Below are 14,533 nucleotides of genomic sequence, written 5' to 3'. Positions count from 1 at the left end.
TTCTTTTGGAGAGATTGGAAACCTTAATCTTATCTGTCGGAAAGATATCAGTTTGTCTCTGTGGATGGTTTGTTCTCTCACAAATCAATTGTAAGTTTCGGTGTTCTGTTTTAGGACCACAATAGTTTTCACTATATATTTTACCTTTTGGTGATGTCATTCGGAAACATAATGTTAACTTTCACTGCTATGCAGATGATACACAACTGTACATTTTGATAAAACATGGTGAAGCCCCAAAATTTCCCTCCCTGGAAGCATGTGTTTCAGACATAAGGAAGTGGATGGCGGCAAATGTTTTACTTTTAAACTCGGACAAAACAGAGATGCTAGTTCTAGGTCCCAAAAAAACAAAGAGATCTTCTGTTGGATCTGACAATTAATTTTGATGGTTCTACAGTCGTCTCAAATAAAACTGTGAAGGACCTCGGCGTTACTCTGGACCCTGATCTCTCTTTTGACGAACATATCAAGAATATTTCAAGGATATTCTTGAAATATCTTCGTAACATTGCAAAAATCTTAAAATTTCTGTCCAAAAATGATGCAGAAAAGGTAATCTATGCTTTTGTTACTTCTAGGTTGGACTACTGCAATGCTCTACTTTCTGGCTACCCAGATAAAGCACTAAAGAAACTTCAGTTAGTGCTAAACACGGCTGCTAGAATTCTGACTAGAACCCAAACATTTGATCATATTACTCCAGTGCTAGCCTCCCTACACTGGCTTCCTGTTAAGGCTAGGGCTGATTTCAAGGTTTTACTGCTAACCTAAAAGCATTACATGGGCTTGCTCCTACCTGTCTCCCTGATTTGGTCCTGCCGTACATACCTACACGTACGCTACGGTCACAAGACGCAGGCCTCCTTATTGTCCCTAGAATTTCTAAGCAAACAGCTGGAGGCAGGGCTTTCTCCTATAGAGCTCCATTTTTATGGAATGGTCTGCCTACCCATGTGAGAGACGCAGACTCAGTCTCAACCTTTAAGTCTTTATTGAAGACTCATCTCTTCAGTAGGTCCTATGATTGAGTGTAGTCTGGCCCAGGGGTGTGAAGGTGAACGGAAAGGCACTGGAGCGACGAACCGCCCTTGCTGTCTCTGGCTGGCCGGTTCCCCTCTCTCCACTGGGATTCTCTGCCTCTGACCCTGTTACAGGGGCTGAGTCACTGGCTTACTAGTGCTGTTCCATGCCGTCCCTAGGAGGGGTGCGTCACTTGAGTGGGCTGAGTCCCTGACGTGATCTTCCTGTCCGGGTTGGTGCCCCCTCGGGCTCGTGTGGTGGAGGAGATCTTTGTGGGCTATACTCAGCCTTGTCTCAGAGTAGTAGGTCTTGCTGCTGCTCCAGTTTCAAGCCTGCGGCTATGGAACCCTGACCTGTTCACCAGATGTGCTACCTGTCCCAGACCTGCTGTTTTCAACTCTCTTAGAGACAGCAGGAGCGGTAGAGATACTCTGAATGCTCGGCTATGATAAGCCAACTGACATTTACTCCTGAGGTGCTGACCTGTTGAACCCTCTACAACCACTGTGATTATTATTATTTGACCATGCTGGTCATCTATGAACGTTTGAACATCTTGGCCATGTATTGTTATAATCTCCACCCGGCACAGCCAGAGAAGGACTGGCCACCCCTCAGAGCCTGGTTCCTCTCTAGGTTTCTTCCTAGGTTCCTGCCTTTCCAGGGAGTTTTTCCTAGCCACCGTGCTTCTACATCTGCATTGCTTACTGTTTGGGGTTTTAGGCTGTGTTTCTGTATAAGCACTTTGTGACATCTGCTGATGTAAGAAGGGCTTCATAAATACATTTGATTGATTGATTGAAGTCCATCATTGGTTTGAGGGATTACATAAGAAAACACTAGACTGTAGTATAGACTCTTCCCCCATAGTTACTGGTGAGAATCACCTTTCAAGTCTGGCAAACGAAATACAGGAAAAACTATAATGAGGATGGATGGAGACAGAAAGAGAGAAAGAGGGAGGGACAGGGTGTGGGAGAGATAGAGAATAATTTGGCTGACCGTCCATGAAAGGAGGAGGAGGTTGTTTTATCATTCCTCTGACGGGCAGCCCAGCACAAGTAACTTAGGGGAGCGTGGGAGTCAAGCACACCGGGAGGAGAGTGGGCTGTAATCATGGCTCTGGGACAAAGCAGCACTGTGCGCTCTCTCTCTCCTACCTCTCCCCTCTCTCGTCTCTCCCTCTGCTCTCTCTCCCACACTGCCTTCTCTGCCTCCCACACTACCCTCTGTTTCTCCTCGCTCTCCATGTCCTCCTCTCTCCTCCCTCTCTCCCCCTCCTCCCTCTCTTCCCACACTCCTCTCTCCCACACTACCCTCTGTTTCCCCTCTCTCTCTCTGTCCTCATCTCTCCCCCTCCTCCCACTCTTCCCACTCCCACCCGGTAGGGCCCGCCAGGCTGCCATTGTTCAGGATATCCCCTCGTTGTTAATAGCTTCCTGTACACTCAGAGAGGCCACAGAGAGAGACCCAGAGGCTGAGGCTGTCACACAGCACAGCAGAGAACACCACAGGGACAGAGCCAGAGATAGGGACAGGGAACAGGGATTATTACCACTGGGCACACCACATCATTTCTACGTGGAAAATTGGGTAATATTTGGTTGAGATGTTGATCAATGAGTTTACAACCTATAGTGACATACTCAAAAACACAGCCCAAAGTTAGTTGAATTGACAATGTGTTGTTATCACTATGCTTTTAAGCATCTAAAAGCACAACCAAATTCCAATGGAAAAACAACGTAGGATTTTTGGTATAGTCGTTACCCAAATGTCTATGACTGCGCTTTCAACCATTAAAAAGCACAGGAAAGTTCAAATGGGAATAAAATGTCAGATATTTCATTTATACAACTGATTAATCTGTTATCACTGTGATTCATCTAATAAGAGAGACAAATATCACCATTTAAAGGAGCTGTATGTACTGCTTGAATATTTCCATCTGAGCCACTGGCTTAATCACATTCTTTAACTTAGATTTTTGGTTGGTTGAGTTGGAGACGTGAATCCAATATATAATTTGTTAACTTGTCGACAAGTTATCAGGATATTTATTGTATTTCAAAAGTGATATTGAATTGTGTTTGGTTGTCAACGCAACCAAACATTTGAAGGAGATGTATCTTCTGCTTGGATAGTTCCACCTGTACCACTGACTTAGTCTGGCTTTAATTCCAGTTTGTCTACAAATAAAGCATGTATATGTTGTACTAAAGTCTCCACCTTAACCAAAAATCTAACTAAAAGAATAGGACTAAATCAAGTCAAACTTTAAATACACTTTAAATAAAGTTTCATTTGATTTACTCCTATTCTTTAACTTACATTTTTGGTTGAGATGGAGGTGTGAATTCAGCATATCAATTATTAAATTGTAGACTAAATGGAATTAAAGGGAAACTAAGTCAGTGGCACAAATGGAACTATACAAGCAGAAGATAAATTATCTTTGGTTGTCAACCAAAGATAGTTCAATATTACTTTTGTAATAAAGTAAATAGCTTGAAGTTAAGTTACATTAAAGTTGAGGTAACATTCAACCTTAAAATGAGTAACACATCCATGGCCACATTGAGGTTATTATAACTATATATTGTCTTATGTAATCATATAAAGTCTGCATGTTCACAATAGGTCTGTGGAGATCTTCACAATTGCTGTAATAATCTGTGCAGAATCTCGAACGTCATTGATCACTTGCACCATGTAATTTTAACATCATCTCAAAATTGGACCGTAATATATAGTCTATATACTGCATCTCTGAGCAAAGATACAGGTACACAGGGACACTGCAGTGTGTTTGAGGGATTGTTCCCATATGTTGAAGATTATATATTATTTTATTCATTAATTCATAATAAAATGTTTTAATGGAGAAGAGTGTCGTGCCTCCACCACTTTTTATGGATCTCGTGATATCATAGAATGTAAAAAGTGAACAGCCCCGCTACACAAGCATTTAGATAGGTATTACTGTTGGAGCTAGAAACACAAGCATTTAGCTAGGTATTACTGTTGGAGCTAGAAACACAAGCATTTAGCTAGGTATTACTGTTGGAGCTAGAAACACAAGCATTTAGCTAGGTATTACTGTTGGAGCTAGAAACACAAGCATTTAGCTAGGTATTACTGTTGGAGCTAGAAACACAAGCATTTAGCTAGGTATTACTGTTGGTGCTAGAAACACAAGCATTTAGCTAGGTATTACTGTTGGAGCTAGAAACACAAGCATTTAGCTAGGTATTACTGTTGGAGCTAGAAACACAAGCATTTAGCTAGGTATTACTGTTGGAGCTAGAAACACAAGCATTTAGCTAGGTATTACAGTACTGTTGGAGCAAGAAACACAAGCATTTAGCTAGGCATTACAGTACTGTTGGAGCAAGAAACACAAGCATTTAGCTAGGTATTACTGTTGGAGCTAGAAACACAAGCATTTAGCTAGGTATTACTGTTGGAGCTAGAAACACAAGAATTTAGCTAGGTATTACATTACTGTTATAGCTAGAAACACAAGCATTTAGCTAGGTATTACTGTTGGAGCTCGAAACACAAGCATTTAGCTAGGTATTACTGTTGGAGCTAGAAACACAAGCATTTAGCTAGGTATTACAGTACTGTTATAGCTAGAAACACAAGCATTTAGCTAGGTATTACAGTACTGTTATAGCTAGAAACACAAGCATTTAGCTAGGTATTACAGTACTGTTATAGCTAGAAACACAAGCATTTAGCTAGGTATTACTGTACTGTTGGAGCTAGAAACACAAGCATTTAGCTAGGTATTACTGTTGGAGCTCGAAACACAAGTATTTAGCTAGGTATTACAGTACTGTTGGAGCTCGAAACACAAGCATTTAGCTAGGTATTACAGTACTGTTGGAGCTAGAAACAAGCATTTAGCTAGGTATTACAGTACTGTTATAGCTCGAAACACAAGCATTTAGCTAGGTATTACAGTACTGTTGGAGCTAGAAACACAAGCATTTAGCTAGGTATTACTGCACTGTTATAGCTAGAAACACAAGCATTTAGCTAGGTATTACTGCACTGTTATAGCTAGAAACACAAGCATTTAGCTAGGTATTACTGCACTGTTGGAGCTAGAAATGCAAGCATTTTGCTACACCCACGATAACATCTGCAAAATATGTGTGTGACCAACAAACTTTGATTTGAAACACAATTTCTAAGAAATCCTCTATAGGATGTGAGATAGAAAAACTCCATCTTGTCTTGGCCATGGAAGGGTCTAGAAAAACATAATCTTGTCTTGGCCATGGAAAGGTCTAGAAAAACATTGTCTTGGCCATGGAAAGGTCCTGCTCAGCTGGTGAACTGAGTTGAGTTCATAGTGATGGTGCGACCTCTATTGATCTATATGGTCAGTTTAGTCTGTGTGGAGGGGGGGTTAAAGATCGTTCAGAAAGCCCCTATCTCCATGCCCCAGGGCCGGTAGGGCTGCTTCCCCAGGCTGGCCTGGCTGGCGGGGGTGTAGGCAGGGGAGCTGAGGGTGCTGGGGGACAGCAGGGGGAAGGCACTGAAGGGGAAGGGGAATGCCGACAGGGTGGAGAGAGAGGACAGAGAGAGGGGAGGGGAGAGCTTGGCGGTCACGGCAGCTGAGGAGGTCACAGTGAGGTTCAGTCCTGGGGGGAGGGGGGCAGCGCTGGGGGGGAGGGGGGCAGCGCTGGGGGGGACATGGCGAGGGCCCCCCTGGGCGTGGCTGTGCTCGGAGAGGGGGGTGGCACCGCTAAGCCTGCTGGGAGCATGGCCATGGGGCGAGGAACGTGGCGCTCTCTCAATCGGAGAGGAGGAGGATGAAGGAGTAGAAGAGGAGGATGACGGAGGGCTGTTGGAGGCGCTCTGTGGTAACTGTAACGTCGCCCCCTGCTGATGTTGATGGTGCTGCTGCCGGAGGAGGAGGTGGGCCAGGTGGGCGGAGGGGGGTGACCCGAAGGCCGAGCCCCAGGCCAGGTGCCCCAGCCCAGAGATGGAGAGGGCCTCCCTCTGGGAGGTGTAGCTGTTCAGGTGGGAGACCAGGCGGATCCTCAGGGGGTCAGCGCTGTCCAGCCCCTCGATGATGCTCAAGTAGCGGGCTGTCTCAGCCAGACACTCCCTGAAACCCAGACCTCGGTAGTCCGTGGCCAGAGCACGGGCATCAAAGTATCCTAGAAGGGAGAGGGAACAAGAACGGTTAATGAAGTGTTTTCAGCAAATAACACCAAACAAGTAGAGCCGGAATAACAGATGTCTAAGGAAGTGTACAGAAGTCTACTAATAACAATCAATTGTCCCCAGGGTGTGTCAAGCCAGGGAGAGAGTTAAAGTAAGCCTGCCTGACCTGTTTGACTATTGTAGACCTATTGGTGTGTTATTCAACATCTAAATCATTTATTAGATTTAATGAGATGCACATACAGTAGCTTGAGTTTCCAGAACAACTCAGTGAAGTGAGTTATCACTAACCTTATAGTCAATCAATATTATGGCACTTCAAAAACATGTTACAGTAATAATGAACTTATTATGGTTATTTATTCTAGTATTTAAAAAATCTAATGTACCTTTTCCTCCAGCAGCATGAAGCATCTTCAGATGTTCCACCGTCATCTGCAGAATCTCTGCTTTCTCCAGTTTAGCTGAACCCTGCAGGATTGCAGAACACAATGCACATTAATTTAACAAATTAAAACGCATCGAATATCTTTAAATCGTTGAATATATAAACTGGACATTTTTATTCGTAAGTTTCTGAAAAAGTGCGGAAAATGTATTAACTTTATTTTTCTCTATGAGTTCAAAGCACTAGATGGTATCCTGTCAAACATTTTTGATGGGGCGTTGGTTTTATGAAAGACGCGCGGATCGGATCGGATCTTACCTGCTTCTCAAACGCGCTGGGGACCAGTCTACGCAGCTCGGTGAGGCTGTTGTTGATTCTGTCGCGGCGCCGTTTTTCAATGATCTGTAAGAGAGATTGGAACATCTAGTCATTGCAGAAAGAGAATATTTAGCTCGTGTAAAAACGTGCGAATTACACACTTTTATGCACAACAATTCCAATGAGATATTGGGGAAATGGAGGTTACTCACTCCTCGGCGACGCTTTCTCGCATTCACTTGAGTTTTTGTTGATGGAGACATCGGCCCAAGGGGTGAACTCACGTTCCTGAAAGAAAAACACATACAATTATTATATTCATGTGTGTTATTTTTCAGAGGTCCCCAACCCTTTTCAATTACTGTACCACCAAATACATTTCGCTTTGTCTGGAGTACCCCTGAAGTACCCCCTCATGTGCATTTTAACAGTAACCCTATGGTCTCATGAGTCTTCAAGTACCCCTTGTTGATAGGCCAAGTACCACAGGGGTCCTCGTACCCCAGGTTGGGAACCACTTAGATAAATGCCACGGAAATTACCAAATTGCGCAATTCAGTTTCTGCTTTGCACACGTCTTTTCTTAAACAGCACCAAAGAAAGGGGTAAGATACTTGGAACAGGATTCGGAACGTATAATTGTAACGCAGTAAAAATGCAAATTACCCAAATATTGGACACAAACGTACCCATTTTCATCGGCACTCTCCTTCTCAACCTCAATGTTCTCGTCCAGCTCGCTGTCCGATGAGCTAAAATCGTGATTCCTTTTCATTTTAATCCGCTGCTGTTTTTCCCTCGTTCAGAGTACAGTACAGTGTATATATATATATAAAGTCCAAGTCTTCCAATTCTCCGACTCTCTGTGCGTCTGTCAGGTACACCTCGAGTTCATCCGTTTGAAGAACCAAACCCTCCCACCGTATCATTTCTACACAACTGCCACCCAGGAGGGGCGGGACATGGCACCATCATTTGCCAATTACGAGACAGCCATGAGTTTGAGTGACAGCACAGTTGCAAGCAAACTCTATGTCCTAGACACACCCCGGTCCTATGAATACGTTTGACAGGGGTCCAATAGACTTTCGGTTCGTGACACACTCGCCCCAGTGTCCGTCTGTCCATCCGCAAGCACTGTGGCTGTCTGTCCCGGTTGTGAGGAGTGGCTGGCCGGCTGTCAGCACGCGCTGGCCGTGGGAAAGTTTCTTAGCCCAAGGCTGATAACCAATCAGGGGCGACGCCGTCTCCGGCGTTTGGAATGAATGGGGCAATTGGTCGGGGCGACGGGCGGTCTAGAGGCTAGCGTGTGAACCTGTAATCCAATACTAACTCATCAAAAAGAGAGCCAGTGTACAAGAGAAAACTATGAGGTCTAATCCTACCCACCACGGAGCGGAGGGAGCGACGTAATGCGTAGTAAAGGCGCTTTAGGGACTGGAGAGGATGGGGACTGTGCCACAAAAAAAGTTAGAATGCTTCTCCAGTGTGTCACCACCACACCACATCCCCTGTGGGTCCCAATAATGGCCACACTCCCAAATCAATTGACAGACATTGTTTGTATATCCCCTCTCATCATGTGACAATCAGAGATAACTCTTACTGTTGAAGTGTTTTCATGTCACACACACATACGCCGTTCCTGTGCCGCTGGTGAGAGTTCTGTGTGAGGATCTTATTGTAGAGAAGGAAGCTCGGTTTATTGACCTGGTGTAAAAGAAGACAGGCAGGTCTGGAATCTCTCACTCCCAGACATATTCAAAATCCTTCAAAAATATATTTGGAAACGATTATGTCTACATGCAGCTTCTTGTTGATTCATTCAGGTATTAGACATCAGTTGAAATATGAATCAAAAAATGTGTCTGAAAATGTATTTCCATGTTTGAAGGCTTTCTATTACACTGCAATAAGAGGAACCAGGAAGTGATGGTAATATGTTCTGCTGGTCTTGGCTGTTTCCCAGAGTGACAGCCTGGCACGTTTCTCTACCTCCTGCCACTGTGACCTGACCACACAAATATTATGATAAAAGGAGTAAATGTGAGAGGGTCATAGTGCCCCCTGACCCCTGTCCATATAATCTTAGTCATTATGATCTGAAAGGTAAAACTGATCCTAGACCAGCACTCCAACTCTGAGACTCTCTATGAATTGTTGATCCTTATCGCTGTGAGTCCCTGTACTAACCCCCAGGCAGCTGTACTAACACCCAGCCAGCTGTACTAACCCCCAGCGAGCTGTACTAACCTCCAGCAAGCTGTACTAACCCCCAGGCAGCTGTACTAACCCCAGCCAGCTGTACTAACCCCCAGGTGGCTGTACTAACCCCCAGCCAGCTGTACTAACCTCCAGCAAGCTGTACTAACCCCCAGGCAGCTGTACTAACCCCAGCCAGCTGTACTAACCCCCAGGTGGCTGTACTAACCCCCAGCCAGCTGTACTAACCCCCAGCCAGCTGTACTAACCCCCAGCCAGCTGTACTAACCCCCAGGTGGCTGTACTAACCCCCAGCCAGCTGTACTAACCCCCAGGTGGCTGTACTAACCCCCAGCCAGCTGTACTAACCCCCAGCCAGCTGTACTAACCCCCAGGTGGCTGTACTAACCCCCAGGCAACTGTACTAACCCCCAGGTGGCTGTACTAACCCCAGGCAGCTGTACTAACCCCAGCCAGCTGTACTAACCCCCAGGTGGCTGTACTAACCCCCAGCCAGCTGTACTAACCCCCAGGCAGCTGTACTAACCCCAGCCAGCTGTACTAACCCCCAGGCAGCTGTACTAACCCCAGGCAGCTGTACTAACCCCAGGCAGCTGTACTAACCCCAGCCAGCTGTACTAACCCCCAGCCAGCTGTACTAACCCCCAGCCAGCTGTACTAACCCCCAGCCAGCTGTACTAACCCCAGGCGGCTGTACTAACCCCAGGCAGCTGTACTAACCCCCAGCCAGCTGTACTAACCTCCAGGCAGCTGTACTAACCCCCAGCCAGCTGTACTAACCCCCAGGCAGCTGTACTAACCCCAGGCAGCTGTACTAACCCCCAGCCAGCTGTACTAACCCCCAGCCAGCTGTACTAACCCCAGCCAGCTGTACTAACCCCAGGCAGCTGTACTAACCTCCAGGCAGCTGTACTAACCCCCAGCCAGCTGTACTAACCCCCAGGCAGCTGTACTAACCCCCAGCCAGCTGTACTAACCTCCAGGCAGCTGTACTAACCCCCAGCCAGCTGTACTAACCCCCAGGCAGCTGTACTAACCCCCAGGCAGCTGTACTAACCCCAGGCAGCTGTACTAACCCCCAGCCAGCTGTACTAACCCCCAGGCAGCTGTACTAACCCCCAGGCAGCTGTACTAACCCCCAGCCAGCTGTACTAACCCCCAGGCAGCTGTACTAACCCCAGGCAGCTGTACTAACCCCCAGCCAGCTGTACTAACCCCCAGCCAGCTGTACTAACCCCCAGGCAGCTGTACTAACCCCCAGCCAGCTGTACTAACCCCCAGCCAGCTGTACTAACCCCCAGCCCGCTGTACTAATTCCAGGTAGCTGTACTAACCCCCAGCCAGCTGTACTAACCCCAGCCAGCTGTACTAACCCCCAGCCAGCTGTACTAACCCCAGGCAGCTGTACTAACCCCAGCCAGCTGTACTAACCCCCAGCCAGCTGTACTAACCCCAGGCAGCTGTATGCATAATAGTCATCAGGCTGGGAGAGGAGAGGAGCTGCCTTGTTTAGAAACATGAATGAGAGGAAGGTCTTAGGGCTGTTTTCATGTTGTTATTGCTGCCTGCTACCAGCTAGTCTCAGGTTCAAACATGACACAGGCACTCCCACAAACTCCTAAATTCTGCTGCCTGCCGATTGTTAGTGGCTTGGCGGGCTGCGAGTCGGATGCTGGGTTCCCACGCTGCTGTTATTTTCTGCTCTGTTGTCTCTGTACTCCAGGCTCATCACATGTTGTGATTTCAGAGTGCTGCCTTTGAAGGTGACCGAGGAACACACACACGAACTCACTGGTACACGCACGCCCACACATCCAAATCAAATCAAATGTTATTGGTCACATACACGTGATTAGCAGATGTTATTGCGGGTGTAGTGAAATGCTTGTGTTTCTAGCTCCGGCAGTGCAGTAATATCTAACAAGTAATATCTAACAAATTACACAACATATACCCAATACACACAAATCTAAGTAGGGGGTCACTTAGAAATGTCCTTGTTTTTGCCATTAAAATAACATCAAAGGTATCAGAAATACAGTGTAGACATTTTTAATGTTGTAAATGACTATTGTAACTGGAAATGGCTGTTTTTTTATGGAATATCTACATACGCATACAGAGGTTCATTATCAGCAACCATCACTCCTCTGTTCCAATGGCACGTTGTGTTAGCTAAGTTTATCATTTTAAAAGGCTAATTGATCATTAGAAAACCCTTTTGCAATTATGTTAGCACAGCTGAAAACTGTTGTTCTGATTAAAGAAGAAATAAAACTGGCCTTCTTTAGACTAGTTAAGTATCTGGTGCATCAGCATTTGTGGGTTCGATTACAGGCTCAAAATGTCCAGAAACAAAGGACTTTCTTCTGAAACTCGTCAGATGCTGGCCTTCTAGGCAAAGTTGCAAAGAAAAAAAACATATCTCACACTGGCCAATAAAAATAAAAGATTAACATGGGCAAAATAATACAGACACTGGACAGAGGAACTCTGACTAGATGGCCAGCATCCAGGAGTCGCCTCTTCACTGTTGACGTTGAGGCTGGTGTTTAATGAAGCTGCCATTTGAGGACTTGTGAGGCGTCTGTTTCTCAAACTAGACACTCTAATTCACTTGTCCTCTTTCTCAGTTGTGCACCGGGGCCTCCCACTACTCTTTCTATTCTGGTTAGAGACAGTTTGCGCTGTTCTGTGAAGGGAGTAGTGCACAGCATTGTACGGGATATTACGTTTCTTGGCAATTTCTCACATGGAATAGCCTTCATTTCTCAGAACAAGAATAGACTGACGAGTTTCAGAAGAAAGTTCTTTGTTTCTGACCATTTTGAGCCTGTAATCAAACCCACAAATGCTGATGCACCAAATATTCAACTAGTTCAAAGAAGGCCAGTTTTATTGCTTCTTTAATCAGGACAGTTTTCAGCTGTGCTAACATAATTACAAAAGGGTTTCTAATGATCAATTAGCCTTTTAAAATGAAAACTTAGATTAGCTAACATAACGTGCCATTGGAACAGAGGAGTGATGGTTGTTGAAAGTGGGCCTCTGTAAGCCTAAGTCATTTACAACATTAACAATGTCTACACGGTATTTCTGATCAACTTGATGTTATTTTAATGGACAAAAAATGTGCTTTTCTTTCAAAAACAAGGACATTTCTAAATGACCCCAAACTTTTGAACGGTAGTGTACATATGGATGAGCGATGTCAGAGCAGAACGGACAGCCAAGGTCCTGGCTGTCCGTTCATAACCCCCCCCCCCCACTAGCCAATCAGACTGAAGCTCAGACAGTCATATCTCATGGTTGGCTTTGGGTTTTGGGTCCTGTGACTGTGACTGTCTGCAACACATAGGCCCTGTGTAGTCTACTGCAGAAGTTCATTACTCAAATGTTGTTATACCAAACCCTCTTTTCCCTGCCAAGCAAAGGGGGGAATACTCTGTCTACTGATTGATTGATGAAGTAAAGGATCAGTTGAAAGGGAAAGAGTTTGGGAAACCTTGCTCTAACTAACATGGGATAAGTTGGCGACTAACTGCGTGAGCCTTGTCCCCGTCCATGCCTTGTAGACAAAGGAAAGGCTAGCTTTGTCTCCACTCACTTGGAGAGGAAAGGCTAGCTTTGTCTCCACTCACTTGGAGAGGAAAGGCTAGCTTTGTCTCCACTCACTTGGAGAGGAAAGGCTAGCTTTGTCTCCACTCACTTGGAGAGGAAAGGCTAGCTTTGTCTCCACTCACTTGGAGAGGAAAGGCTAGCTTTGTCTCCACTCACTTGGAGAGGAAGCACTGGCAATTTCTCCCTGAGACGTGTGTGACACCCGCTCATTGTGAGGGGGGTGAGGGGGGTGCCATTGTTTGTTTGGCCGTGTTCGGTGGTCTGTACACACACACACACACACACACACACACACACACACACACACACACACACACACACACACACACACACACACACACACACACACACACACACACACACTGTCCGTCCATCATCCTCCTGGGTTTGTTTCTGGCGGTCTCTCTCTCTCTCTCACACCGTGCTTGACTCCATTCTTCACCCCTGTCCCAAGTGATTACACACAGTGTGTGTGCGTGTGCGTGCACGTGTGTGTGTGCATGCACGTGTATATGGAGGATGTGTTCAAGTGGTAACCCACTGACCTCCATGCCTATTGTTACTTTGTCCCATCCCCTAAGGGAAGTGCTTAGGGCCCCTCTGTCTCTCACGGTCAATCTACCACAGCCGTCTTTATGTCAGTCCCAGGTTTGACTGACTGTAGTCAGGAGGGTCACTTCCCATTGCCATGTATATTCAATGCAGAATCATTATGCCCACATGTTGAGTCCACTTGTTGGATGGAACTATGTTAGAAATTATAAGACATTTAACATGGCCAAAAATGGTGCCAAAGTTCATCCTACGAGAACACACTAGTGTACTTTTTACATCTTCATTATTTCCCAGCAATATTGGACTGTGCTTGTTGATTGTAGAATGGCGCCCTCGTAAATATGCAACTGCAGTAGCTATATGTGTTGTGCTGGAGGGAGTTTCTAGATAAGGAAATGGGCCGACAGGTTTAGCGTGAGTCCATTTTTACTCCCGGTGGGTAGCATTGACACCTAGAGACCACAGACATCTCTGGGGAGGCAAGGGGGAGGGGGGTGTACTTTCATCTAAATTCGGGTTTGGGGGACCGGATGTGTGCTTGAGGGCAATGAGCTAAAGATTGGATTGTCCGTGTTCATTTTAGCACTTTGACTGGTATGTTGATGCCAGTCAAAGTGTGATGTATTGCTGGTGAAATAATTTGAGGCAAATGCATATTCAGAATACAGTGTAAAATGTATACTGAACAAAAATATAAACCAACATGTAAAGTGTTGGTACCATGTTTCATGAGCTAAAATAAAAGATACCCGAAATTTTCCATATTCTCAAATTTGTTTACATCCCTGTTAGTGAGCATTTCTCATTTATCAAGATAGTTCATCCACCTGACAGGTGTTGCATATCAAGAAGCTGATTAAATCCTAGTTTGTACTGGGCAGATGGCAGACAGCATGAATGTCTTGTGGGCGAACGGTTTGCTGATGTCAACGTTGTGAACAGAGTGCCCCTTGGTGGCGGTGGGGTTATGGTATGGGCAGGCATAGGCTATGAACAATGAATACAATTACATTTTATCAATGGCAATTTGAATGCACAGAGATACCATGACGAGATCCTGAGGCCCATTATCGTGCCATTCATCCGCTGGAATCACCTCATGTTTCAGCATGATAATGCACAGCCCCATGTCGCAAGGACTTGTACACAATCCCTGGAAGCTGAAAATGTCCCAGTTCTTCCATGGCCTGCATACCAGACATGTCACCCATTGAGCATGTG

The 14,533-nt window shown here is 45.6% G+C and overlaps 1 protein-coding gene across 1 annotated transcript; it reads right to left on the bottom strand.

Annotated features, from left to right (window-relative positions):
* Window positions 1–5,206: 5,206 nt before the first annotated feature.
* LOC115175383 (hairy/enhancer-of-split related with YRPW motif protein 1) lies at window positions 5,207–8,229 on the bottom strand. The gene is made up of 5 exons (XM_029734618.1): window positions 7,603–8,229; window positions 7,126–7,201; window positions 6,914–6,997; window positions 6,597–6,678; window positions 5,207–6,200 (listed from the first exon to the last, which is right to left on the bottom strand). Exons 1-5 carry the CDS (start codon window positions 7,686–7,688, stop codon window positions 5,455–5,457), a joined length of 1,074 nt encoding a protein of 357 aa, XP_029590478.1. The 5' UTR covers window positions 7,689–8,229; the 3' UTR covers window positions 5,207–5,454.
* Between the last annotated feature and the right edge of the window lie 6,304 nt (window positions 8,230–14,533).

This window comes from Salmo trutta, chromosome 36 (genome assembly GCF_901001165.1).
Source record: "Salmo trutta chromosome 36, fSalTru1.1, whole genome shotgun sequence".
Lineage (NCBI taxonomy): Eukaryota > Metazoa > Chordata > Actinopteri > Salmoniformes > Salmonidae > Salmo > Salmo trutta.
The sequence above is the reverse complement of the archived record's forward strand: the minus strand, read 5'-3'. Positions and strand labels throughout refer to the sequence as shown.

Bases quoted from the DNA above. Each gene is read 5' to 3' on its own strand.
- LOC115175383 (XM_029734618.1), bottom strand. From the start codon at position 7,688: ATGAAAAGGAATCACGATTTTAGCTCATCGGACAGCGAGCTGGACGAG. The intron at 6,998-7,125 runs GTGAGTAACCTC...TCTCTCTTACAG, and splicing joins CGAGAAAGCGTCGCCGAGGA to ATCATTGAAAAACGGCGCCG. The intron at 6,679-6,913 runs GTAAGATCCGAT...GCAATCCTGCAG, and splicing joins CCAGCGCGTTTGAGAAGCAG to GGTTCAGCTAAACTGGAGAA.